The sequence below is a fragment of the Neurospora tetraspora genome, assembly GCF_033439725.1.
Source record: "Neurospora tetraspora strain CBS 560.94 chromosome Unknown B0H65scaffold_7, whole genome shotgun sequence".
Classification (NCBI taxonomy): domain Eukaryota; kingdom Fungi; phylum Ascomycota; class Sordariomycetes; order Sordariales; family Sordariaceae; genus Neurospora; species Neurospora tetraspora.
The window spans coordinates 2165254-2187932 of record NW_026944389.1 but is presented as its reverse complement, the minus strand read 5'-3'; the positions used below and the strand labels follow the sequence as shown (position 1 = coordinate 2187932).

The following is a 22679-nucleotide window of genomic DNA, read 5'->3' as shown; positions in this document are numbered from 1 at the left end:
CGTAGGTAGGTAGAGAAGCAGGAGCAGCGTAGTGTCAAGGTAGAGTATGTAATTCGGATAGTGAACTCTTGGTTATGGGAGCTGGATTGTGGTATGAGGTTATTGTAGGTAACCGTGTGAAGGGTTGAGCACGAGAGAAACAGTAGCTACTGTCAGCCCTTGTGAAGATGGGCCCCAGAAAGGGGACTTTGGATAACTATGTTTTGGTGTTGCTTGAGAAGATGAAGTTGGATGAGAGAAGATTCAAGGGAAGCAGAAACAGCATCCCATGGAGGCATGATCAGAAATATGTACCCCGTGGGTTGAAGGTGGTTGACCTATTGGCTTTGTTCCTCCACCGACCAACCCCCATCGCCATTCAGACGAGCGGTCGCACTGACGGCAGCAAGCCCCTCAAGCCCACGGGTAGCTGAAGGTGATGATAACCCAACATCCCGTACCGATGTCTTGGACAGACGTAATGAGACAGGGGTCTAGAGTCACTGGACTGAGTTGGGTGGAGCGGAGATGCAGCAAACAAACGGGAAGCTATTGGATCTCTGACACATTTGCTCTTGGCCTTATTCTCAAGATCTGACCATTCCATTGGGAACGACGATGATACTCTAGAAACAGTTCGGAGAAATGGTCCATGGTGGACAAGGATACTCGTGTCTGGGGTCGGGTAAAGGGAGAGGCGTGCCGCGGATGATTGGATAGCAATTGTTCCCCAGGTTGACAGACGGCATGAGACGAAGTTTAACACCACGAGGGCATGTACCGAATTGATGTCAACGCCTGTGGGGGTCCTGGCTAGAATCCGATGTTGAAGGTCAGCAAACACCGAGATAGGCAGAGGCGATATGCAGCGTGGGTGAGGAGGATTGGAGGTACGATATGACGAGGAGCACCGGTGGCACCTTGATGGCTGGCGAGGCGGGAGAAAGAGATCGGCTTAAAACATAGCCGGTTGAGGCCCCGTCTCGGAGCGCCCCGAATTGCCTCTGTTGTCTCATAATATCCAATCACAGACCCTCATCCATGAGCACCAAGGCGCTTTGCAACGGGACGATCCATTTGTGGTTGGCCTTGGCTTCAGGAATATGGTCATGCAAGGTGATCAGGTGACGCAGCCATTGCTCTCTCGGCCGCCCTACAACTGATCAATCAAGTCCTTGATAGAGATGCTCAGTGACAAAAAGGGAATAAGATGTTGATTTGTCTTGAGATAAGACAGTATCCCGGTTTCGAAGGTGGTTGGTAATGCTCACCAGTTCTTCGCCAATCCTTCCATCCACAGGCTTGCGCAACCTCCGCAACGTTTCTTATCGCAACGCATGTCATTCCACGGTGCTACCAACTAGGGATACCATTTCAAGCCCTCAAATCAAGGCGTTCGGAACAGGTGGTGGATGTGGAAGTGTAACATGTTCTTTGTCCTCTATTTGCCCTCCCCCCCGCCCCTCATCTTGCTCCCGAATGAACAATCCCGCTGAGCGCCAACCGTGACCGACGCAAGAAAATGAAAATCAGAAACTAAAAGGCTCTTTGCACGACGTCTTATTCGTCAAGCGCACAAAAGCGGATATCTCGGCGTTGGGTGAACGTAGGTAATATGATTAGAGTTATAAGTCCTGTCTGGCTGCGAAAGGCGTAAATCCGGCAGGCAATGGTTTCTTTCTTTCTTTAAAGTTCTCGTTTCCACACACACGATGGTGCTCTCGTTCATCGTGTTTGTCTCTTTGCTTGCACTCGCTTATTAAAGCATGCGGCGGATCTCCTGCTCGTCGGTGTACTTCTCAAGCCCGTTGTCGAGGGAAGCCCACCACTCAAAGAGCATGGACTCGCAGATGAGCTTGAACCAGGGGGTGAACTTGAGAGATGGGTCCTTGAACATCTCCTTGAGCTTCTCGGCAGAAACCCACTGTGTGGCCTGGACTTCGTTCAGGTTGGCGTTTACCTCGGGGTTGGCCTTGATGAAGAGGATGTAATCAACTAGGGTACACATGTTAGCAAATATCACCACCTCGACCTTGTTATCGTGCAGTACTTACTCTCGTGCTCACCCCACTTTCCATCGCTAGGAGCCTTGTAGTGGATGCGGGTAAGGAAACGGAAATCCTCAAAGGGAACCTGCTCCTGCTTGATGCCCAGCTCATGGTCCAATTTCCTCCGGGCAGCGTTCTTGACACCGGCGATAGCATCGGGAAGGGTCGATCCGGTCTCGTTGGCAAGGTTCAGAGGATGCGAGCAGCAGGTGTTGGTCCACATGTCGGGGAAGGTGATCTTTTCGGTGGCGCGCTGCTGGAGAAGAAGCTCGTTCTTGTCGTTGAATAGGAAGACGGAGAAGGCTCTGTGAAGGAGACCCTTATCGATGTTGGTCATAAGATGGCCTGTGGGAGTGGTGTCGGTCAGCGAATTGTGTCAATGGGCGGCTCTTAGTTCTTTCTCTTTTTCACTTACAGAGCTTCTTGCTGGCAGTGCCAATGGGGAGGTCATTCTCGTCGGTGACAATGCAGACCTCGTCCATCAAGCGGATCTGCTCCTCATCGTGACCCTCGAGCGCGTCGCTCCTCGTGTCGATGTCGGGAAAGAGGCGAAGGATTGTCTCGGCCGTGATGGGCTCGGCAACGGTGGTAGTGGTAGCGGTCGACATGTTGGCTCGAAGGGTGAGGGTTGTCGAGGAAGTAATCGATTGTAGAGGGACGGCCTTTGTAGAGGAAAAAGGGGTCGAGGTCGAGAAGCAGCGGTTCGCCTCTCGGGAGCACCAGAGGCGACGATGGGACGGCACAGCAGCCACAAACAATGATAATAATGTTGGAGTGGCGGGGCGCCGCGGGGGAGTTAACCTCAAACAGGCAATTTTCGGGGCACGAGCCAAGTCCAGAACGGGCCCTTGATGTGACAAACCCCTTTTCGACCACTCAGAGCTCGGCAAACACTCGCGAGTCGCGACACTATCGCCTGAACGGTTTGGGCGAGCCCGGGCGACTAGGCTGAATATCGGTTGGGCTCGCATTGAATGTTGGCAATTCTTCCGAGGTCTGAGATAAGAGACTGTTTGGCAGTTTTCGTGGACGCAAGCGAGCTGGCCGTTGACGTGGGAATGGCGTCTTGTACGTTGATTGGTTGTTTTGCCCAAGCAGAAACGAAAATAGGGGTTCTCGACGCAGAGCTTCCATTTGCTTTAGAGAATGCTACAGCACACTTTATTTCGTCCGTTCACCGCCGAGCCATCCCGTCGGTAGTGGATTCAGGTACCGTTAACGTTGATCCCTGCATTCGCTACCCCACGCTTTGGAGTACGGATGAGCGCCCCCATTTGTTGTTTCCCCTGGCAAGACGTCAGCGACCAACACGCCATCCCAGGATGCCCGCTTACCCTGCACTTCATCTGAAAACCTTCACCAGTAGCACGATGCTCAAACTCTGAAGAGTAGGTAGACACCATTACCGAGTTGAGGATCTTTCCGCTCTCAATCACTATATAGCACTCGTACAACGTGAGAAGTAATGGAAGAATTCCAAATTTCTAGATGATGTCCCAAATAAGCGCCAGATTATAAGCGCAGTGATATGCATCCGTCCTTCTCGCAGCATATGGAAACGCCCGAAATGCTTGAGCCTTTGAAGGCACTCGAGTGTTGTTAACCGGAGGCATTTCTGTTTTCCGCCTCCCTGGCAGCCAACTCCCAATCAGAATACCAGACAAACCAATACTCAACCAATGACACCCTGCAATCAAGAGAAACCCAAGGTCAGTAGTTAGTTCAAAAGAGAGTGGGTAATCACGAGAAGGAGAGGGGGGTAGACAAACAGTAAAAGTCCAAACGAAACGCCCATCCATAAGCCCACGAGATTCCATCCCAAGCCAAAGCCCAAGCCGAGCGAGATGGGCAAGGCAATCACATAATAAGCTATGAGGTTCACGTAGCCGCCGATTTCCTGGCGACCGATACCCCGCAACAGACCGTGCGACACGGCAGCCATGCCATCAAACAGCTGCATGATGGCACAAACGGGAAGCGTCTGGGCCACCAGCTTGATCACTTCGGGGTCTTGGGTGAACAACAGTGCGATCTGGTTCCGAAACACGGACAATAGTGTCACGTTGAAGAGGCCGACAATGACACCGCCGACAACAGTCTGATTAGAGCCACGTTTTGTGTTAGTAACCTTCCTTGAGACATTGATTCGCAACGGGAAACCAGAAACATATCACTGAACACTCACCACTCTAGCCGACGTCTTCGCAGCATCCACCAACTTGGCTCCGATCAGGTTCGCAACTCTGGTCGAGCCAGCAATCGACAACGGGAACGGGATCTGGAACGTCGTGGACGTGACAGTAACAAGCACACTCTGCGCCGCCAGATGAGCGACACCAATCCTCCCGCTCGCCAGCGTCAGGATCTCAAACGCGAACCACTCGGCCACCACCATGACCATGCCCGGCAGCGCCAGCCGGACCATGGGCCCCCAATTCCTTAGCGCCGCCCTCTTGAAGCCTCCCCATGCCTGCCTCCCGTCAACCTTCCAGACATACAGCAACAGGAGCAGGGGCAGCATGTTCTGTGTCGTTGCGACCGCCAGCGGAGCGCCGACGAAACCCCACCCGAGCTTCCACACGAAGAGCCAGTTCAGCAGCACGTTGGCCGGCGCCGCGATCAATAGCACGTAGGTGGTAGCGTGGAACAGGCCCTGGGCTTGCACGAACCGCTTCCCGCCCTCGAACATGGCATAGGCGGGGGTGCCGAGGAGAATCACACGGAGATACTGGGCCGCCAGCTTGGCGCTGTCCTTCTCGATCATGGCCGCCAGGATCGGCTCCGCGTTGAGCCAGATGGCTGCCACAGGGATGAGCAGGAGGAGCAGGAAATACACCATGCGCTGGAGCTGCAGCCCTACAAGCGTCTTGTGGCCGCTCCCGTAGGCCTGGGCGCAGAGCGTGTCGAGCGAGGTGGCGAGACCCTGGATGGGCGCGTAGCAGGTGATGCTTGCGGTCATGGAGGCAAGGGAGACGGCACCGAGCTCGAGGGTGCCGAGGCGGCCGACGGCGAAGATGGACGTGACGTTGAGGGAATACTGGAGCAGGAAGGTAACGATGAGGGAGCGCGAATAGACGGCGATGGTCTTGGCTTCGCGCTGCCAGGTTGTCTTGATTTGACCGGCGGCGACGGCGGCTTCCCATTGCTCGTTGAGGTGCTCGTGTTCATGTTCGCGGTCGTGAGAGGAGGGCTCACCGCCGTGACCGTTGGCGCCGCGGTGTCGGAGACGTCTTTCGCCAAGCAACGGCTCAGTCTCAGTCACTGTTGGCGTGGGAGGGGCGATGACAATCTGGATAGGACTGGCGGCCCCTTCTTCATCCGGTATCCTTCGTGGGACCTTGGTACTGAATAGTCTGGTATATAAAGCCCTGAACAGTGTCGGCTCTTGCGGCGGACGGTCGTGCTTCGGAGGAAGAATGTGGTTGTCTCGGAGGAGAGATCGCTCCTCATCACGACTTCGCGTCCTTTCGGCTCTGGTGAGGATTGGCTCTTCTCCTAGCCCTCCGGGCCCAGCTAGGGCAGGTCTAATCGCTCCAAATGCGACACCGCTGGGTCGTCTGTAAAGTGTAGGACCCGGTGTATCGTCCTCGTCATCGCTCACGGATAGTGCTTCATTGTCGACTTCGTCAGCCGCATCATCCGAGAACTCAGCCAAGTCTCGGGCCAACACCTCTTGGGCCAGCGGCGATGCAGAACGGAAAGAAGACGCAAAGTCAAGGCCCGCCCCCGACCTTTTCCTGGGAGGTATGGCTTGGTTGGAAGACATGTTGGACCTTTCCTCTTGTTGAGCTTTTCCCTCTCGAGGTCGGCCCACGCCAATACTTGATCCTCTGTTTCACAAGAGACGGTGAGAAGCTCGGAACGCGGTTTTGATGTAAGACACGCCTTTTTTCTATCCCTTCAAATCTGGATATCGAAAATTCAAGCTTGCCTGGATTTTACATATGTTTATAGTCACAACCTACTCAACATTGTTAGCCGTCATAGCTGTAAAGCCACAGTAACACTGCATAACTTACCTGCAGAACGCCGTGTCCTCGATGCTCGAGCGGAATAGACGGGACTAATTTGTCTTTGCGGTGACGCAACAACCCAGCCAATCAACGAACCCGATGATCAGATGCGTTCGTGCAGACTGCAGAAAGCATAAAAGGGTTCTTTGAGGATGGGACGACAGCTGCCACCGAAGGGAACCGAGGGGATGGTTCTCAAGAGGTTTAGGAACAGTTTGACAGACAGCCGGGAGGTTCGGGTAAAGAGAAACCGATGAAAGTTTCCAAAGATGACTCGGAATGAAATAAAACAACTAACATTTGTCTGACATGGAATTTTTCCCCCACTTCTTGCCTTTTAGACCCTGGCAGACGTGTTAAGAGTGCGCCCTTCGAGCGCCCGTAGCGCTAGCGGGATCATCCACCGGAATGGCAGGCCCGGTAGCACTAAGCGCTCTTCCTATGCAGCCCCGTCCCCGGCATAGACGGGACCGGGGTAGGTGCGACAACTAACACCTACCTCGCCTGCCTCTATTCACAACTTCCTACGCTTACGGACAACACCATCTTTGACTTTTGTCAGGCTTGTAATATCAACTCTACTATCCGATTCCCGGAGACTCCTATTTGTTGACACCGAGGTCACGCTTGGCGCAACATGGAAAATCAACATCCACTCGCCACTGACTCCCCAAATGACCTCAGCAATACAAAAAGTTACGATTACGTACAGTGAGTCACCGGGCTGCTACGACAAAACTTGAACCTTCCCATCTCACGGACGAGACAAAAGGAGTAGGCCGGCTGGACTTTTGTGTAAATATCAAATGCAGTGGAATGAAGGGGCTTCAGCCTCTTCCATCCAAACTGCATCAACCACAAGACTCCTTTGTACAACCTTTGCAATCGAATTCCCAGAAATGCTATCTTGAATACCCGTTAGGAACCTTATGACACAGTTTAAATGATATAGTCCGCTTTTCTACTGCATATGCATGTGCGTGGTGTCTGCTTAGCCTCCCTTTCTTTGGCTCTCGATGAATACTTCCATCTCCTCCTAATGATCCCTCTCAACGTTCTAAAACACACCAGATCACATAACCCTATACATCGCCCAACCTGCAGCCCCTTTACTTCTCACCCTCCCAGTCGGGGTTCTGCGGGAAAAGGTTAGTAAAACACAATCTTATAGGTCATGTTATCGATCTGCACGTACCTTGCGAAGAATGACGAGACCCTCAAGGGTGCTGCTAAGGCTGATATATTGGTCATCCTCGAGCTCAGCACGCTCACCATAGCCCAGTAGTACTGGTGTGCTCTGGGTCTGCCAGCCGGTGATGGTCTTGGGGCGACCAGCCTGGCCCACCACATCAACAGCCTGACCGACACGGACGTTCACTGTCAAAGGCTTCAAGTCCTCATCCAGGGTAACAAGCATGCGGGGGTGCATTGCTGTCACGATCCAGTAAAGCAGGTAGTGGGAGTTCGAGGTGATGAACTGCTTGGCATCGATCATGGCCACCAGGACCGCGAGGAGACCGGCCGCAGCCACGTTCGAAAGCACTTGACGGTCTGTGTGGAAGGGGCTAACGGTAAGGGTGCCCTTGCCCATGTGCAAAAGACCTTGCGCGATACGGACCATGAACAGAGACTCCTGATCTCTGTGATAGTAGCTAGCCAGCTGACGAAGCAGCTGGGCAAGTCTGGCGTTGTTTGTACCGGCACCCAAGAGACCCATGGCAAAAATGGCGTTGATGGCGACTTCATTGTCATTGTCGTGGCTGTACCGCGACAGGGTGTCGTAAACCTTCATTTGAGGGTTGCTAGGGCTGATGAGACCCATAGCCAGCGGCACCGCTCGTCGGATGTTAGCTTCGCCATAGTGCATAAGATGGCCGAAATGGCGGAGGCACATTTCCTGCCCGACGTCTTCGCCCATGGCAATCAAGCCAATACCGAGAACTGCGTAGGCCTGAAGCAACTCTTCACCCTTCTTCTCCTCTCCATCCTCGATGTGCTCGTTGCAAATGTGGAGGAGCTCCTGGATCTTGAGGACGGCACCGGTGCCAGCCCAGGCGCAAATCTCAGCAAGAACAGCAGTTGGCTTAGCCATGGGATGCTCAACCGCCTTGAGCGTCTCAAGAATAACATCCACCTCTTCCTGGCGGCCGAAGTACAGGAGACCCAAACCAAGCGCAAGGAACCTGGACCACTTGTCATTGAGTCGGCTCCCACTTTCCTCGTCCAACAAGGTAGTCACGATGGCCTCGCTGACTTCGGAATTGGAGGAGCCAACAAAAATCATACCGCAGGCCAGGGCAGCCATGGCCGATACCTGCATGCTCTCCTCAGGGTCGCTGATGATGTTGACCAGGAACGAGAGAAGCTCCTCCTTGCAAGACCCAGCGTACGCCAATCCGAGACCCATAATGGTAGCCACGCGGATGAGCGGGTTCTTGTGCGCAAGCTTGTCGGGATCGGCCAACAGGGCCATCGCGGGCTCGGAATCCGTCCTAACGTTAGTATTCATGATACCGATCGCAAGGTATGCGCCGGCTTGGATTTGCTCCTCCTCGAGGTAAGTATACTTGTCGACGTGGTCGAGACCGTTTTCGACGTCCCAAAGGAGTAAAGTTCCGAGCGACGCCACTGTAGACATCATACCCTCATCCTTGGTCTTCCACACCCAGCTGTCCTTGTCCTTACCAACGAGCATCATCTTGTCGCTCCCAAAGCCGGCATTGACAAAAGCGTTGACGAAGCCAGCGGCGAGATTGTGTCGGGCAGAGTCAAAGTTGGTCATACCAGCGACACGGCTGCTCTCGAGGTGGCTCTTGTAGATATCCTCAGTCGTCTTTGGCTCCAAAATGTTGAGTTCCTTTCCGAGAGACTTGAAATACTCCGACAGCTTCTGGTTGGAGAGGCACTCGTAGATCTTCTCGTCGTCATCGTTGCTCCTTTCAAACTCCAATGGAATGCCCTGGCGCGCGATAAGGAAAGCGAGCTGCTTGCGAAGCGCAGGATCCTCGTCCGCCGCCTCGAAATCGTTCTCGATGAGTCCGAGATCGTTCAGTCTGATCGCAAGCACCATGGCTTGGGTATGCTGGTTGTATTTCTTGTAGATGCTGTGCGCTACGCGAAGGAATGTCTCGTTGTCGGGATAGGTGAGGAGGTTGACCATGGAGACCATATACAGGCAGACTCTCGAGTACGTGTTCTCGTCGAGGAACTTGGGAAGCTCCTCGATGATCTCGAGCTCGCTCATCAGATCGACGGCATCGGCTTCAGCGTTGCTCTTGAGGAAGAGCGGCACCAGGACCAGGGCAAGATCGACCAGCTCTTGAGTCGGCTCATCGTTGGCTATGCGCTTGGCGTAGACCTCGCCAATCTCGAGGGCGAGATGGCGGACGTACTCATGACCCCACGATCCAATATCCTGTGTCGGAGAAAGGAGTCTGTATTTAAGAGTATCCTGGCGGTCTTCGTCCGAGTATGTCATGCCGATCACCGATAAAACATCTGCGAGAGATGACTTGTCGTGGCCAGCGAGCCATTCGTCGTGGAGTTTCGTCAGGGTTTCATAATGCGGGCGCAGGAACTTGAGCGGCTTCGGTACCGCCGTCATGGAGGATGTGGATGTCTTGATGGCGTTCTTCATGGCCTCGAGGGCCGGCTTGTAGAGGGTCGCATCGGATTCCTGGAGACATGCATTGTTAGAGAAGCCCGTCTCAAGCCTCTATCACGTCATTGCGAAAAACTAACCGTTAGCCGCTCGACGAGCATCTCAAGCTCGCTCTTGAGCTGCTGATCCTCTTCACTGAGTTCCTCGGAAGCTAACGCAAAGCGCTGTCAGCAGAAGCCCGGCGCCGATACCTAAAGTCGGTCGGAGTGACCGAGAAACCCACCATTCTGTTCCTCCTCCTTCTTTCCGCTTGCGGGGGTCTTTCCATCGACATCTTGGGGTTTCTTCTCGTCGTCGACGGCCTTTCCCTTGCCCTTATCGGCCGTCTTGGACAGGTCGCTTTCTTGCGCCATGATTAATGGTCGTGATGGTTGTAGGTGGGAGGATTCGCAAAGCCGATGGGTCCAGTTGGAGGGGAAACCAAGGTCGGTTGGGTTGACCGGGGTCGATGAACGCGGCGGTGGCGTTTGCTGCTGAAGAAATGTTCAAGTTTTGTCACCAAGATTGCTTGAGCGACAGGAACTTGAGGTCCGGTCGTGAGCAGAATGTCAGAATTAAAAGTGGATGAGATGAGTTGGGTTGTTTGAGTTTGTTGTTCAGGTGACGGTTTGGAGGACGGAGCTTAACAGATTCGCCCAGAAGCAGCGAGTTGCTGAAGCCAGCAAAGGTCAGTGGCAGTTACGGTACTGTGGAGTCAATGCCAGGGAGCTCCAGCCAAGCAGGTGCGGTTGCAGCAGACAAGTGGTTACGCGACTCGCTTGCCGCCTGAAGCTCCCCGTCTGGCTGAGAACGCCCCTGCGATGCTGCCCGCCTCAAGTGGGTCCTGAAGCCTTGGTGGGGATGAGGCGTCATCAGAGACTGGAAGATACAAATTCCGCTCCTCCCCAGCTTCTGATAAGATAAGCTACTGGCCTGGACCTGGCGTTTGGACCACCACCTCCACGAGCCCACAGCCAGCCCTATCTTATCGGGAAGATCTTATCGCAACCGTGCATTTGGAATTTGGGGACGCCCACTTTCCGTTCTGGACATCAGCTTTGAAGTTTCGAGTCGGTACATCATATCACTTTCACCCAACCTGGGCCTGTACTTCGACTAGAGCCTCGATCTTTGGACGACACCACAACAACAGGAAATTTCTCACAGCAAGCAGACCGACGTTTAGCAGCAAAAATCCACAGTCATGTTTTTGGACACCAGAGTTTTACGCCATCTCACGGCAGAAGACTGGAAAGTCTTGGCTGCCGTCGAGATGGGCAGCAAGAACCACGAGCTTGTCCCGACCCCTCTGATCGAGAGAATGTCCCGTCTCAAGGGTGGTGTCAGCGGTGTCCACAGGAGCATAGCGACGCTTGCCAAGTCAGGCCTCATTGGACGCATGAAGGAGGCCAAGTACGACGGCTACCGACTGACCTACGGCGGTCTCGACTATCTCGCTCTGCACACCCACTCCTCCAAGGATGTCGTCTACAGCGTCGGCAGTCGTGTGGGTGTCGGCAAGGAATCCGACATTATGATCGTGGCCGACAAGACCGGCAAGCAGAAGATTCTCAAGATCCATCGCCTGGGCCGCATTTCCTTCCGCACCGTCAAGTCTAACCGCGACTACCTGCGCAACAAGCAAGGCGGCTCGTGGATGTACCTCTCGCGGCTCGCGGCCATGAAGGAATACGCCTTCATGCAGGCTCTCCAAGAAGAAGGCTTCCCCGTGCCCGAACCGATTAATCAGTCCCGACACACCATCGTCATGAGCCTGGTCGAGTCCCTACCACTCAGACAGGTCTCCTCGGTCCCAGATCCCGCGAGCCTTTACGCCGAGCTCATCGACCTCATCCTCCGACTGGCCAAGCACGGCCTCATCCATGGTGATTTCAACGAGTTCAACATTCTGATCAAGGAGGAGCGGACCAACAAGTACACGATCGAGGACGGCGAGGAGAAGGAGACGGAGACGGTGACCCTTGTCCCGATTATTATCGACTTCCCACAAATGGTGTCTATGGACCACGTAAACGCCGAGATGTACTTTGACCGCGACGTCGAATGCATCAAGAGGTTCTTCAAGAAGCGCTTCCACTTTGTTCCCACACAACCCGGTCCTTTCTTCAAGGATGCTAAGAAGACGGTTGGCAAGGACGGTGCTAAGCGGTTGGATGCTGCTGTGGAAGCTTCAGGGTTTACCAAGAAGATGCTCAAGGAACTGGAGAAGGCTATTCAGGAACAGCAGGCAAAGATTGATGCGGGAGAGGCAGTGGAGGAAGATGAACTCGACGAGGACGAGGACGAGGAGGATGACAACGAAGACGATTCAGATGACGAGGAAGATGAGGAAGACCAACAAGAGGAAGAGGAACAAGCCGTATTCGAGATTCCGGCTAGTGTTGGAAGGCCTTTGTCAGACGCAGAGAAGGGGCTGGAAAAGCTATCACTTGGCGGCAAGGGTGGCAAGCGAAGGGTTTGAAGCACAACGAGAGGAGAAAGGAAACAAGTTTCATGTCAGCTTTGAGATACCCCCAAATACTATACATTTCTATCCGACAAATTTGTACTAAAATGTGCCAGATAGGTTTTTGAAAGCTCCATGCTTATTAGTTCTTCCCATCGCATACGATGATTATGACATCCTCCACAGCAGCAGTTTGACACCCTACCACGATCAAATATAGCCCAGCTCGGATCACATTCAAACGTCCAAACACTACAGCTTCTGTTCCCACCTAACCTTCAATGACCTCTGGCGGCGATGTCGGCTCTACTGACCATCTTCCGCCGTTGGCACGATAGGCTTCGGCACCGGGACATAATCATAGGTGCCCGCCATGCCCATCAACCAGACCTGACTGGGGTGGGCAGGAACCTTCTCGCCATAAAGGAACGAGTTAGGGAACCCAATATCGAACGGAACCGCGCCCTCGATCTCCTCGATATCCTGGGCTGACAGCGCCAGCTTAAGCGCCTCAATGTTACCCTTCAGGTGCTCGACCGAGCGGCCGCCGACAATCGGAAACACGTACGGAGCCTTGTGCATCACGTACGCCAGGGCGACCGAGGTGATGGCCGTGTTCTTACGCTGCGCAATCTTCTCCAGAGCCCGGCTGATCTTGATCTGCTCCTCCGTCGCCTTGATCTTCCGGCCGTCGTTGGCCTGCTGCTGTCGTTGCTCCTCCGACTTGAAGCTGCCGCCGCCGAGGGCGCCCCAGGGCGCGAGCCCCATGCCCTCCTCCCGGCACATGGGGATGATCTCCCGCTCAAAGTCGCGCGAGGCGGCGGACCACCGGCCTTGGTAAACGCAGAACTGCCGGAGTGCGTGGTCGCGGGCGTACTGGTTGGCTTTGCTGACCACCCAGGCCGGGGTGTCGCTAACACCCAAGTAGAGAACCTTGCCGCTGGTGACGAGCTGGTTGAGGGACTGCATCAGCTCGGGGATGGAGGTGGTAAAGTCCCACCAGTGGACGTAGAGCTGTACAAGGGTCATGTTAGCAGGTCTGCGTGTGATGTTTGGAAGCAGAAGAACGTACGAGATCGATGTAATCCGTCTGGAGCTTCTTCAAACTGGCCTCGACTGAGGTCCGCATGCTCTTGGTGCCGTTGCCTCCGAAGTTGGCCATGATCTCTGTTTCACCATAACCAGCTCTGAAGTTGGTGGTGTACTTGGTTGCGATGACTAGGAAGACGATCAGTGTCTGCTCATTGGCAACATGTGATGCGCCCAAAAGGCATTCACAGATGGTCGCTAATTAGCAACTTACCAAGTTCATCCCGATTCCCCCATTTCTTCATCCACTCCCCAATCCATTTCTCAGATTCCTCCTTCTGGTAGTTATTGGCGGTATCAATGAAGTTGCCTACCCATTACCAAACATCATCAAGTCAGCCTGGATGTCAATCACTTTCTGGGATCATAGGATACTCCATCATACCTCCGTTCTCATAGTAAAAGTCCAAGATGCTCTCCGTAGTCTCTTGATTGCACGCTCCCATATAATCTTGCCTGTAAAGTAAAGTTCCGCAGGTTAGTAATCAAACTATTCACCAACGGTTAACAGCACAAAGCCAATGTGTAAAACCTACCAAGCATCGCCAAAGTTCATCGCTCCCAGACAAAGCGGACTGACGCGGACGGATGCAGTAGGGGACAGCAGGCGGTAGCGGCCGAGGGGCGACTTGGGGGGAGGTGCCATTGGGAGGGCCATTTTGAGTCAAAGTTGAAGGTATATAGGTGAGATTGGACGAAAGGAAGACTGTGAGATGAAAGACTGAAGACTGAAAGCCTGACAGATGCACGAGGTTCACACGAGGGAACGGACGAGGGACGGAAGAGAGCTTATATGTACGGTAGGTATCTGAGTTCAGATCAGGCTCGAGTAAAGGTCAGGGATACGTAAAAAGAGAAACAAGGATAGCACTTCGTTAAACAACGGAAGGTAGACCTGAAGGTCGTTCTTTCCTTCTGTGCAAGTTGATAGGCAGAGATAGGCAGAGAGAGATCACGGAGGCGGGAGCAAGTAGTGCAGTGTCGGGTACAAGTGGGATCGGCTTGAAGGCAATGGCAAGTTGAAGCGGGGATCAGATCTCTACGCTCTTCCACGGTGGGATGCCAGGCACACAAGAAGACTGGAAATGTTCGGGCACCCGAGAAGACGAAGGTGATGGTTTCGATATCAGAGTCCGTGTACTCCGGCTGCGTGCCGTCACCATGTACAAGTAGGCAAGTGGGGTTCAAACCCAAGGTGGGCCAAGGGCGTCCGCTCCCCGGGGTTGCCAAACTTCCCGAACGATCAGAGGATGTTTCCACGATCTCCACTCGATCTTATGCCATCACTTTCTACAGAAATCGTTGATTTATAAGTCCGACTGGAGATAAGGTTGTCTCCGCGGAGGGAGTCCAACGACCGGAAGTAAGAATGAGGCCGGTGTAAAGACCGGAAGCACCTTTACCCCCTCTTCGGACGCTGCTCCGATGATTTCATGACTTCGACATTGGGGATGATCCCCACTTGCGCCCAAGCGCGTTCACCTATTCCTTCAATGGGGTTGATGCTTCAGGTTGGTTCAGTTGGGGATAAGTCGTACGTGGCTCGGAGACATATAAATAACGGGGCTACATCACTCAACCTTGGATCGACTCAGTTTTGCACCGGTGCGGTGAAGGACACCAAGTGTAGCTGGTGTATATTGCCTTCTAGACAACCTTGGCGTTGGAGACGAACATTCATAAATACCCAAAGGTATCCAAAGAACCCTAACATTGACTTCATTTTATCGCTAAACGAGTCTTCTTCATAAAAATATATAAATCAATATACGTGGCCGCCCCTTTGCTCCAATCCTGTTCAAGTCGTGTCGTATAGTGTCATATTCGTACAAGCAATGCAAACCCCCGATTCATGTCGCTTTTAGCATGTCCAGACGCCGACGACACCGTCTTGACGGCCCTCAACCATGTAGCCGTCCCTGATGCGCACGCGTTCGACAATGGCAGGGGACTTGGCCTTCTCCGCCTCAGTGATGCCGGCGCCACAATCCCAGTGCCGTCCCTCAACCTTATCGTACACCTTGACCACATCCTCACCAGCAGCGCAAACAATCCGGCGGGTGTCAAACATCATGCTGGTGATAGGGTGATCATATGCGTAAGCGTCGAAGATTGATCCAGTGCGAAGGTCCCAAATCTGTGATGAAAAGCAATGTCAGTGCCAGTTCGTTTCGTGGTGTCATAGTTGAATGAAGGGATTGCTTACACGAATACTTCTGTCCAAGCTGCCAGTAACGAGATGAACATCGTCAAACTGGAGGCAGGTAACCGGGCCAGTATGTCCAACCAGGCTTCGGTGCACCTGTCCGCTTCTCAGATCCCAGAGTCTAACCATACCGTCAGCAGTACCGCAAGCCAGAGCAGATTCGAAGACCTGCAGAGCACCAACGAAGTCTGCCGATCCGTCGGCAGAGCGGCTGGTCTGCCTCCAGGGACCGTCACTGCTACCCATAGCGGTGGCTTGGGCGGCGGCCCACATCACGTCCAACGTTTGCACGCAACGACCCTTGGTGAGATCCCACTGACGAAGCGTCTTATCGGCGGAACCAGAAACGAGCACATCTCCCCTGAAATGCAAAGCCGTAATCTCGTCCAGATGGGCCTCCAGAGTGAAAAGAGGGCAATCAGCCATGCTTCCGGCAGGTGGGTCGACTGCGTGATCATCCGGGTTCACAAAGGCAAGGTCCTCGTCCTCCTCGTCGACCTCCTGGCTACCCTGAGGGTCGTAGTGGGCCTTGCTCAAGTCCCACAGCTTGATTGTCGCATCCATTGAACCAGTAGCCAAGAAGTTATCTTCGACTTGAAGAGTGCGCACAGATGCCGTGTGACCTTCAAGAGTACCGATGCAGCGTCCCGCGTTCAAGTCCCAAACACGAACCGAGTCATCCACAGCAGCGGAAACCATAAGACCAAAAGGAGCGTCGAAGTCGAGAGCCGTGATGTTATCCTGGTGCGCGCGCATCGAGCGGATCATGGTGCCTGGTTCAAAATGCTCGTGGAGAATCGGGAGTGACTTCTTGCGGTGGTTGCGAGGCTTCTTCTTGCCCGGAGCAGTGTTGGCAGCTGGCAATTTCTCGTAGATCGATTGCGACATGAATCCTTCTTCAGTTCTTGATAGATCCTCCTCAGATTTGTTCGGTGTCGCCATAGCCAACAATTCCTCCTCATCAGCAAGTTCTTGAGCTTCGTCCAACCGGCTCTCAACATCCATGACTACAACTTGTGGTTAGTAAGAGGTCCAAAAATTAAGAACAGAAACACTTACTGTCATGTTCTAGCACCGCCTCCTCTTTTTCAAGATTAGCCAACCTGTCGAGAATGATCTTTCTCATGCCGTGCAGGTTGGCAATCTTGTTGTCAATCTCACGGATCTCGCTGCTAGCCATATTCTTCCGAACACCAAGCATTTCAAGCTGGTGCATCATTGACGCTTTGTCCTTCTTTAACCTCTGTACCGCGTGTGGGCTTCCTGGTTGCACTGGGCTCTCATCGAGCATCTTCCTCCCCCGAGAAACCCGTCGCTTGTGCTTCTTTCCATCATCGGTAAAGTCGGGAAAACTGGCCTGAAAGCCCTGGAATAACGAGTATGAGTTGGAGCTGGCAGGGATGTTTCTGAGAAGCTCATCGGGCACGTAGGCCAGTGCTCGAGATTCAATTTCCTTTGACGACAGCTTGGAGCGCACTAAATCGGTGGGCGTAGTACGCGCTATAGCGAAGACGCTCCGTTGAAGCGTGGGCTTCTGGAGCTGCTTGTGTATCTCGGTCATGGCGGTTTGGTAGTGAGGATGAGAGGTCGGGTCGGTAATGGGGCCTATCAAGTGACTTGCGGTTGTCGTCACTTTGCGACCGAAGGCCTCAAGACCCCGCGTCTGTTGCAGTTCCCCCATCTTTCATTAGTCTGGGACTCTCGGGCTGCGCCAGGCGCAATGCGAATGGGATTTAGGGACGACAGAAGGGGGTCATAGTGGTAGAAAGAGTGTAGAAGGACGGAGGTGAGGAGAGCTCACAGAGATTACGGAGGTATCGTCATCAATCGACACATCGTCGGGGAACGCATCACGGTTCTGGTCGGAGCTGGCCATCCGTTGGCACTGGAAGGCTGCTACCCAATAGATAGAGGTTCGAATAAATGCCCAAGAGGTTGTTGCCGCCCGACGAACTACTAAAGCGCGGAGAGGTCGAATAGAAGCAGGACACTTGGACGACGACGGGGCGAGAAAATCCTGCGAGCGCTACTATCGCTGCAAAACCGCACAACCGGGATCGAGCGCAGCTGCGGCTAGTGGTGGCAATGCCGACGCGATGTTGTCAATGCCAGAGCCCGGGGCAGCAGCATGTAACCACGGCAGGCTGAATTAATTGAGACAGATGGGATGGAATGGTGTAGAGGTTAAGGTAAGGTACCTCGCTCTAGAGCTCTTGCGTGAGTGGGTGCGGCACAGGCAAAGCGCCGTGGCAGGAATCACTTCAGCTGGGCTGTTAGCAGATACCACCATCACGCTCATGGGGCACATCACTTGGAAGGTACCCTCTGAACACGCCTCTGCGGCTGGCAGCAGGCTGGTCGCAGCATGTGGATGTGGATTTCCACACCCACGAACCGACAGCCGAAGACGCGCCCCCTCAATTTCCATTTTCCCCTCACCCCCCTTGGCTCCCCGCACGCGGAATCGCGCCAATTCAGGCTTGGCTCCATTCAGAAGGGGGTGACAGAGCAGGGATCCGGTGTCTGCCCGAGAGAAACACTGAAGACCAGTGGGGTACCGGATCCGCTGTGCTGGTGCGTCATACCTAAATTTTAGCTTTGCAACGTGGAATCCGATTGTCCTCCGATATCGAAGTGCGATTGTTTGGTCCCAACTTTCCCGATTGAGGGTCCTCAGGAGGGGCTCACACTCACCGCACGCAACAACAGCTTCTTCTCCTTTATACCAATTGATCTCGTACCTTACATCTCAACCTAATCCCCTCAATTCCTAGTGACCACTCGGCTCTCAAAATGGACGCTATCATCGACCTGTCTGACGTCGACAAGGCGCTTGATCTCTCGCGCATTCGCTACCAGTTGATGTGAGTCAAAAGCGTCCAAGCATTGAACGGTTTGCACCTGCGTTTGAAATCCAGGCCATCTGACATGCGCATTGGAATAGTCGTCTCGAGGATACCATCATCTTCCATCTGATAGAGCGTGTTCAGTTCCCCCTCAACCACAACATCTACATCCCTGGCGCCGTCCCGCTCCCCGACACCGACCTCAGCTTGATGGACTGGTACCTCTGGCAGCAAGAGCGTCTCCAGTCGCTCATGCGCCGCTACGAGTCGCCCGACGAATACCCTTTCTTCCCCGACGCCGTGCAGAAGCCCATCCTCGAACCGATCGACTACCCCCAGATCCTCCACCCCAACAACGTCAACGTCAACGACAAGATCAAGGAGTTCTATACGCAAAAGTTCCTTCCCAGCGTGTGCCCCGACTTTGGCCGTGAGGACCGTGGTGCCAACAAGGAGAACTACGGGTCCTCTGCTACTTGCGATATCGCCTGCCTGCAGGCCATCTCCCGGCGCATTCACTTCGGCAAATTCGTTGCCGAATCCAAGTTCCAGTCTGAGACGGAAAAGTTCACAAAGTATATCAAGGCCGGCGATCGCGAAGCCATTGGGGAGGCTATCACCAACAAGGCTGTTGAGAAGAAGGTGCTGGAGAGACTGAAGCTCAAGGCGGAGACCTACGGTACCGACCCATCGATAGGCGCCTCTGAGGCGGAGAGCCAGCGCAAGATCAACGTCGAGGCCGTCGTGGCTATGTACGAGGAATTCGTGATTCCTCTTACCAAAGAGGTCGAGGTCGAGTACCTCATACAGAGACTGGAGCCGACGCCCGCCCAATAGCCATGATGCAAGGAACGTTCGGCATCAAAGCTCACCAGTAAGCGACGGTTGATAGAAGAAAAACAAGCATGCAGGCAGGAACTGACGATGCGTTAAAGTTTCCCGTTCATATTCCCCCTTTCCCGGAGCTTCCATCTTTTTTTTTGTAATTCATTACAGTAAATTAGTTGGCCGCCGCGCCAATGTAATCCCCAATAGCCTTAACAGCCTTCTTAAACTTGCCCGCCTCGATGAGCATCATGAAGCCCTGTGACTTGACGCCGAGCTCCTGGAACGCGCGCTTGCTGTCGGCCGAGTCGCCCTCCTTGGTAAAAGTGTAGGTTCCCGCACCGACAGCATGCTTGCGCATCTCCTCGTCCTCCGGGTGGAAGTACTGCAGACCCTTCTCGCCGCGGGCCCGCTTGCGCTTCTGCTCCTCCTGGTCCAGGCTCGACGCGACCTCGACGTACCCGCGCGACACCACCAGGTAGTGCGTGAACTCGTACGGCTCCTTGTCGTCGACGGCGTCCGCGATCTCCTCGATCATCATGTTCCACATGGGCGGGATGACTTCGGCCGGCATGTTGATGAGGCGCTCCGACAGGACGATGCCCACTTGGGCCTTGCCGGAAGTCAATAGCTCAGGCAGAACGGCCAGGCTTGAGTCACCGGCCTTGACGGCCTTGTCGGACAGGTACTCGATCAGCTGCGCGACGGGCTTCTTCTCACGGTGCTCCCACGCGTTGAGCACGGTCAGGAAGGCGTAGGCGTCGTTGGCCTTGTCGTCCACCTTGCACGTCGAGCCGATGGTGTTCTGCTCGATGATCATGTCGCTGAGGCCGGAGAGGTCGAAGAGCTGGGCGTCGGCATCAAAAAGCTGGCGGAGAAGCGTCTTGACGCCGTGGAAGTCGATGTCCTTGTCGTAGTTGAATAGCTCAAAGTCGACGTTGATGATGTCCATATCCTTTTATTTCCAAGCCTGTGTTAGTAATTTGATTCCCCCAATAGGAAGTAAGTGCAATGGTTGGTTGTGTTCACTACTACTCACCTCATCCGAGTCTGAGCTGTCACTATCCTCATCCATCTTATCGACTGTGGAGTCGTTCTGGACGACCTCCTTCTGGGCTTCCTCTCTTGATCTCTTCTTGCCCATCTTGAATGTATTGCTTGAATGACTCGATAAAAATTATCCTTGTTCGACTTGTTAGTCACAAATTTCACAAAAAATCGTGTTCACGGGGGTCCTCACCTTGTGATATGTGGTTGACTTTGAGGTCACTCAGGCCGTCGAGCTCAAAATTTTGTAATGCAGCCCTTAAGGTTTTGGTTCGATAAGGACGGACCTTATCGCCTGCCTGCATGAACCCTAACCCTGCCCCGTTTTACCGATGTCGGCAACAAATGAGGACAAGCAGTTGCTAGGACAACCATCGCTCTGGCAAAACTTAAAAAAAGGGGGTGGCCCGGATTTCCAGCCACGTTGGACCCAGTGGATGGACGGCTGTAATCACGAACTTTGAAAGACGGAGACTACGTCATTCTCACAATCACTGCCTGTCTATGGATGCCGGTGAATTCCAAGCCAGTCTTGTCCAAAATATTGACATGGCAGCACAATTGCTGCCCTCAATCTAATGCGTAGGCTAAATCGTTGAGATCTTCTTTCCCATCCTCAGGTGTTGTCTACTAAAAGCCAACACGTACCCTCTCACTTGTACTCCATTCAACTTGGAGCACACTGTCCCTCAACATCTCGACACCAGCAAATCACCGACAGCGTTCCTAAAGCTGTCAAACAGGCAATATTCCACCTCATCTCGCAACCCAATCATCTCGTCTCGGCCGACATGACATTTTCCTCGGTACTCATCAGCCGTGTCAGTCATGAATGCCTTCTCAGACTTTCGCATGACCCACCCTCGGCAGAGCTTCACTTCTCAATTCGTGCGTGTTTCATGGATTACACTTGCTCAGCACCCCAGCCCGCATCCGCCTCGCGCATGTTCGCAGGCGGCTCAATCGAGGGCACGAATTCGAGAGCGGCATAGGCAACGCCGACAAGGAAGATGATCGAGCCGATAATGATGGTAGCCCAGTGTCCGTGGGGAATGATGCTGCCGACGAACATGTAAACTGCATAGTTAAAAACGACGATTAGCCAAGCCCCAGCTGTGTACACGAACCTGGCAACAGCAGGAGAAGGAGGAGGGGGGACAATAACGTACAAACGCCACGGCCGAGGAACGAGAACATGAACGAAGCATAGCGCTGGACTTGGTGAGGGATCTGGAACTCTGTACGTAGGACGAAGAAAGCGGGTTAGTAGGTTATGTTCACGGCCCGAAGAGGTTGGAGACGGCTTGTAAGTCAGCGGGAAGGGGAGCGCATTACCCATGAGACCGGTGGCTGTAAGAAGTGTTAGCGTTTTGAAACCCCATTTGGACATTACTGTCAAAGGATATTGCGATCACTTACAGGCACCAAAAAGGATCGTGTAGCATCCGAGGATCATTGATTGACTGTCAACAATAACTTCGTCAGTTTCAAATCCCATATTATTTCATCAACCGGCGCACAGCTCGGGCGAAGTTATAACCCCCTCCGCGGGTGTAGGCGGGCGCGCACTGGCAGCCGGGAGACATCCAAACTCCAGGACCTTGACCAACCCCGGCGGCCGCCAAATTTGCGTCCGAGGAATCCGTCCGCTCAGGAAGAGAGAAGCGCATTGAGTCCGTGTATTGTTCGACATGTCGATGAGCGTAAGATGAGGGAACGTACATTCCGAGAGACAAGAACTGGGAGACACCGCCCAGGATCATGAGCACCGCAACCGCGAGGTTGACAATGCGACTGGAGAGTGGGATATAATGTTAGCAAGCTGTTCTGGACCTTGAATGGGTGCTTGGATTCGCGAAGCATTGGGGACCAGCAGCCTTGATCGCCGTCTTCATGATTTCTCGGGATTCATCCACAGTCGCACGGGTGGGCGGGATTGTAAACGTACAAAGAGTCAGAGAGATCCATCCTGGCGTTGTGGTATTTTAAAGCGAATGCGTCGCAAAGGTTGATAGAAAGACGGAGGAAATGGTTGCGATCTGGCGAATTCGGTGTGGTCAGGCAATCGATCGGGATCGAGTCTCGGAGAGTCGCGCGATTGTAGATAGAGATATGACCACGTAGAGGTGGTACTTGACGTCGCGACGAAAGATGTTGTAAGGATAGTGTAAAAGTGTTGCCTGGAACAATCGAAGCTCAAGGTCAGGAATCTGTGGAGGTTGGCGGCCGGTCACAGCCTCACAGGAGGGTCGGGTGGTCCCTAACGATGCGCCTGAGCCGGGGTACATCGTCCACTAAACCGGGCCCAAACGCGCGGCAACGTGGAAGCTCCGCCCTACGACGCTGACGTAGCCCATGTCACGCCTGCGGCGGCCTGTCAAGGCAGGGGCTTTCCGTCAACTCTGAAACTTCAATTGCCGCATTAAGCTTCACCATAGCAGGGTGTTGCAAATAGGGGATGCAGTTAAGGGGTACAGCGACGAGATGGCTTTTACCATAGAAATCAAGCCCAGTGAATT

The 22679-nt window shown here is 53.7% G+C and overlaps 9 protein-coding genes across 9 annotated transcripts; 2 read left to right on the top strand and 7 right to left on the bottom strand.

Moving 5' to 3' along the window:
* Positions 1–1431: 1431 nt before the first annotated feature.
* On the bottom strand, positions 1432–3139 carry B0H65DRAFT_475834 (NUDIX hydrolase domain-like protein). The gene is made up of 3 exons (XM_062827331.1): positions 2443–3139; positions 2034–2372; positions 1432–1974 (listed from the first exon to the last, which is right to left on the bottom strand). Exons 1-3 carry the CDS (start codon positions 2996–2998, stop codon positions 1739–1741), a joined length of 1131 nt encoding a protein of 376 aa, XP_062678598.1. The 5' UTR covers positions 2999–3139; the 3' UTR covers positions 1432–1738.
* Positions 3140–3626: 487 nt separating this feature from the next.
* B0H65DRAFT_432423 (mate-domain-containing protein) lies at positions 3627–5793 on the bottom strand (the record flags this gene model as incomplete). The annotated part of the gene is made up of 3 exons (XM_062825005.1): positions 3627–3714; positions 3797–4125; positions 4213–5793. 3 exons carry the CDS (start codon positions 5791–5793, stop codon positions 3627–3629), a joined length of 1998 nt encoding a protein of 665 aa, XP_062678597.1.
* A 1356-nt stretch (positions 5794–7149) lies between these two features.
* On the bottom strand, positions 7150–10054 carry B0H65DRAFT_432404 (26S proteasome regulatory subunit rpn-1; the record flags this gene model as incomplete). The annotated part of the gene is made up of 4 exons (XM_062825003.1): positions 7150–7176; positions 7236–9716; positions 9782–9852; positions 9925–10054. 4 exons carry the CDS (start codon positions 10052–10054, stop codon positions 7150–7152), a joined length of 2709 nt encoding a protein of 902 aa, XP_062678596.1.
* A 599-nt stretch (positions 10055–10653) lies between these two features.
* B0H65DRAFT_475826 (Rio2, N-terminal-domain-containing protein) lies at positions 10654–12262 on the top strand. The gene has a single exon (XM_062827330.1). It carries the CDS (start codon positions 10885–10887, stop codon positions 12160–12162), a length of 1278 nt encoding a protein of 425 aa, XP_062678595.1. The 5' UTR covers positions 10654–10884; the 3' UTR covers positions 12163–12262.
* A 45-nt stretch (positions 12263–12307) lies between these two features.
* Positions 12308–13974, bottom strand: B0H65DRAFT_294044 (norsolorinic acid reductase). The gene is made up of 5 exons (XM_062823051.1): positions 13773–13974; positions 13622–13692; positions 13451–13546; positions 13220–13365; positions 12308–13161 (listed from the first exon to the last, which is right to left on the bottom strand). Exons 1-5 carry the CDS (start codon positions 13892–13894, stop codon positions 12454–12456), a joined length of 1143 nt encoding a protein of 380 aa, XP_062678594.1. The 5' UTR covers positions 13895–13974; the 3' UTR covers positions 12308–12453.
* A 957-nt stretch (positions 13975–14931) lies between these two features.
* Positions 14932–17636, bottom strand: B0H65DRAFT_531210 (putative mitochondrial fission protein). The gene is made up of 4 exons (XM_062828938.1): positions 17244–17636; positions 16502–17105; positions 15443–16449; positions 14932–15373 (listed from the first exon to the last, which is right to left on the bottom strand). Exons 1-4 carry the CDS (start codon positions 17316–17318, stop codon positions 15098–15100), a joined length of 1962 nt encoding a protein of 653 aa, XP_062678593.1. The 5' UTR covers positions 17319–17636; the 3' UTR covers positions 14932–15097.
* Positions 17637–18235: 599 nt separating this feature from the next.
* On the top strand, positions 18236–19125 carry B0H65DRAFT_432997 (chorismate mutase; the record flags this gene model as incomplete). The annotated part of the gene is made up of 2 exons (XM_062825034.1): positions 18236–18306; positions 18387–19125. 2 exons carry the CDS (start codon positions 18236–18238, stop codon positions 19123–19125), a joined length of 810 nt encoding a protein of 269 aa, XP_062678592.1.
* A 14-nt stretch (positions 19126–19139) lies between these two features.
* On the bottom strand, positions 19140–20471 carry B0H65DRAFT_475818 (p21-C-terminal region-binding protein-domain-containing protein). The gene is made up of 3 exons (XM_062827329.1): positions 20354–20471; positions 20153–20295; positions 19140–20068 (listed from the first exon to the last, which is right to left on the bottom strand). The coding sequence occupies exons 2-3, from the start codon at positions 20255–20257 to the stop codon at positions 19289–19291; spliced, it is 885 nt and encodes a 294-aa protein (XP_062678591.1). The 5' UTR covers positions 20258–20295; positions 20354–20471; the 3' UTR covers positions 19140–19288.
* A 131-nt stretch (positions 20472–20602) lies between these two features.
* Positions 20603–22432, bottom strand: B0H65DRAFT_475813 (Golgi apparatus membrane protein TVP15). The gene is made up of 6 exons (XM_062827328.1): positions 22109–22432; positions 21883–21954; positions 21580–21623; positions 21496–21510; positions 21330–21398; positions 20603–21237 (listed from the first exon to the last, which is right to left on the bottom strand). Exons 1-6 carry the CDS (start codon positions 22126–22128, stop codon positions 21065–21067), a joined length of 393 nt encoding a protein of 130 aa, XP_062678590.1. The 5' UTR covers positions 22129–22432; the 3' UTR covers positions 20603–21064.
* Positions 22433–22679: the final 247 nt, after the last annotated feature.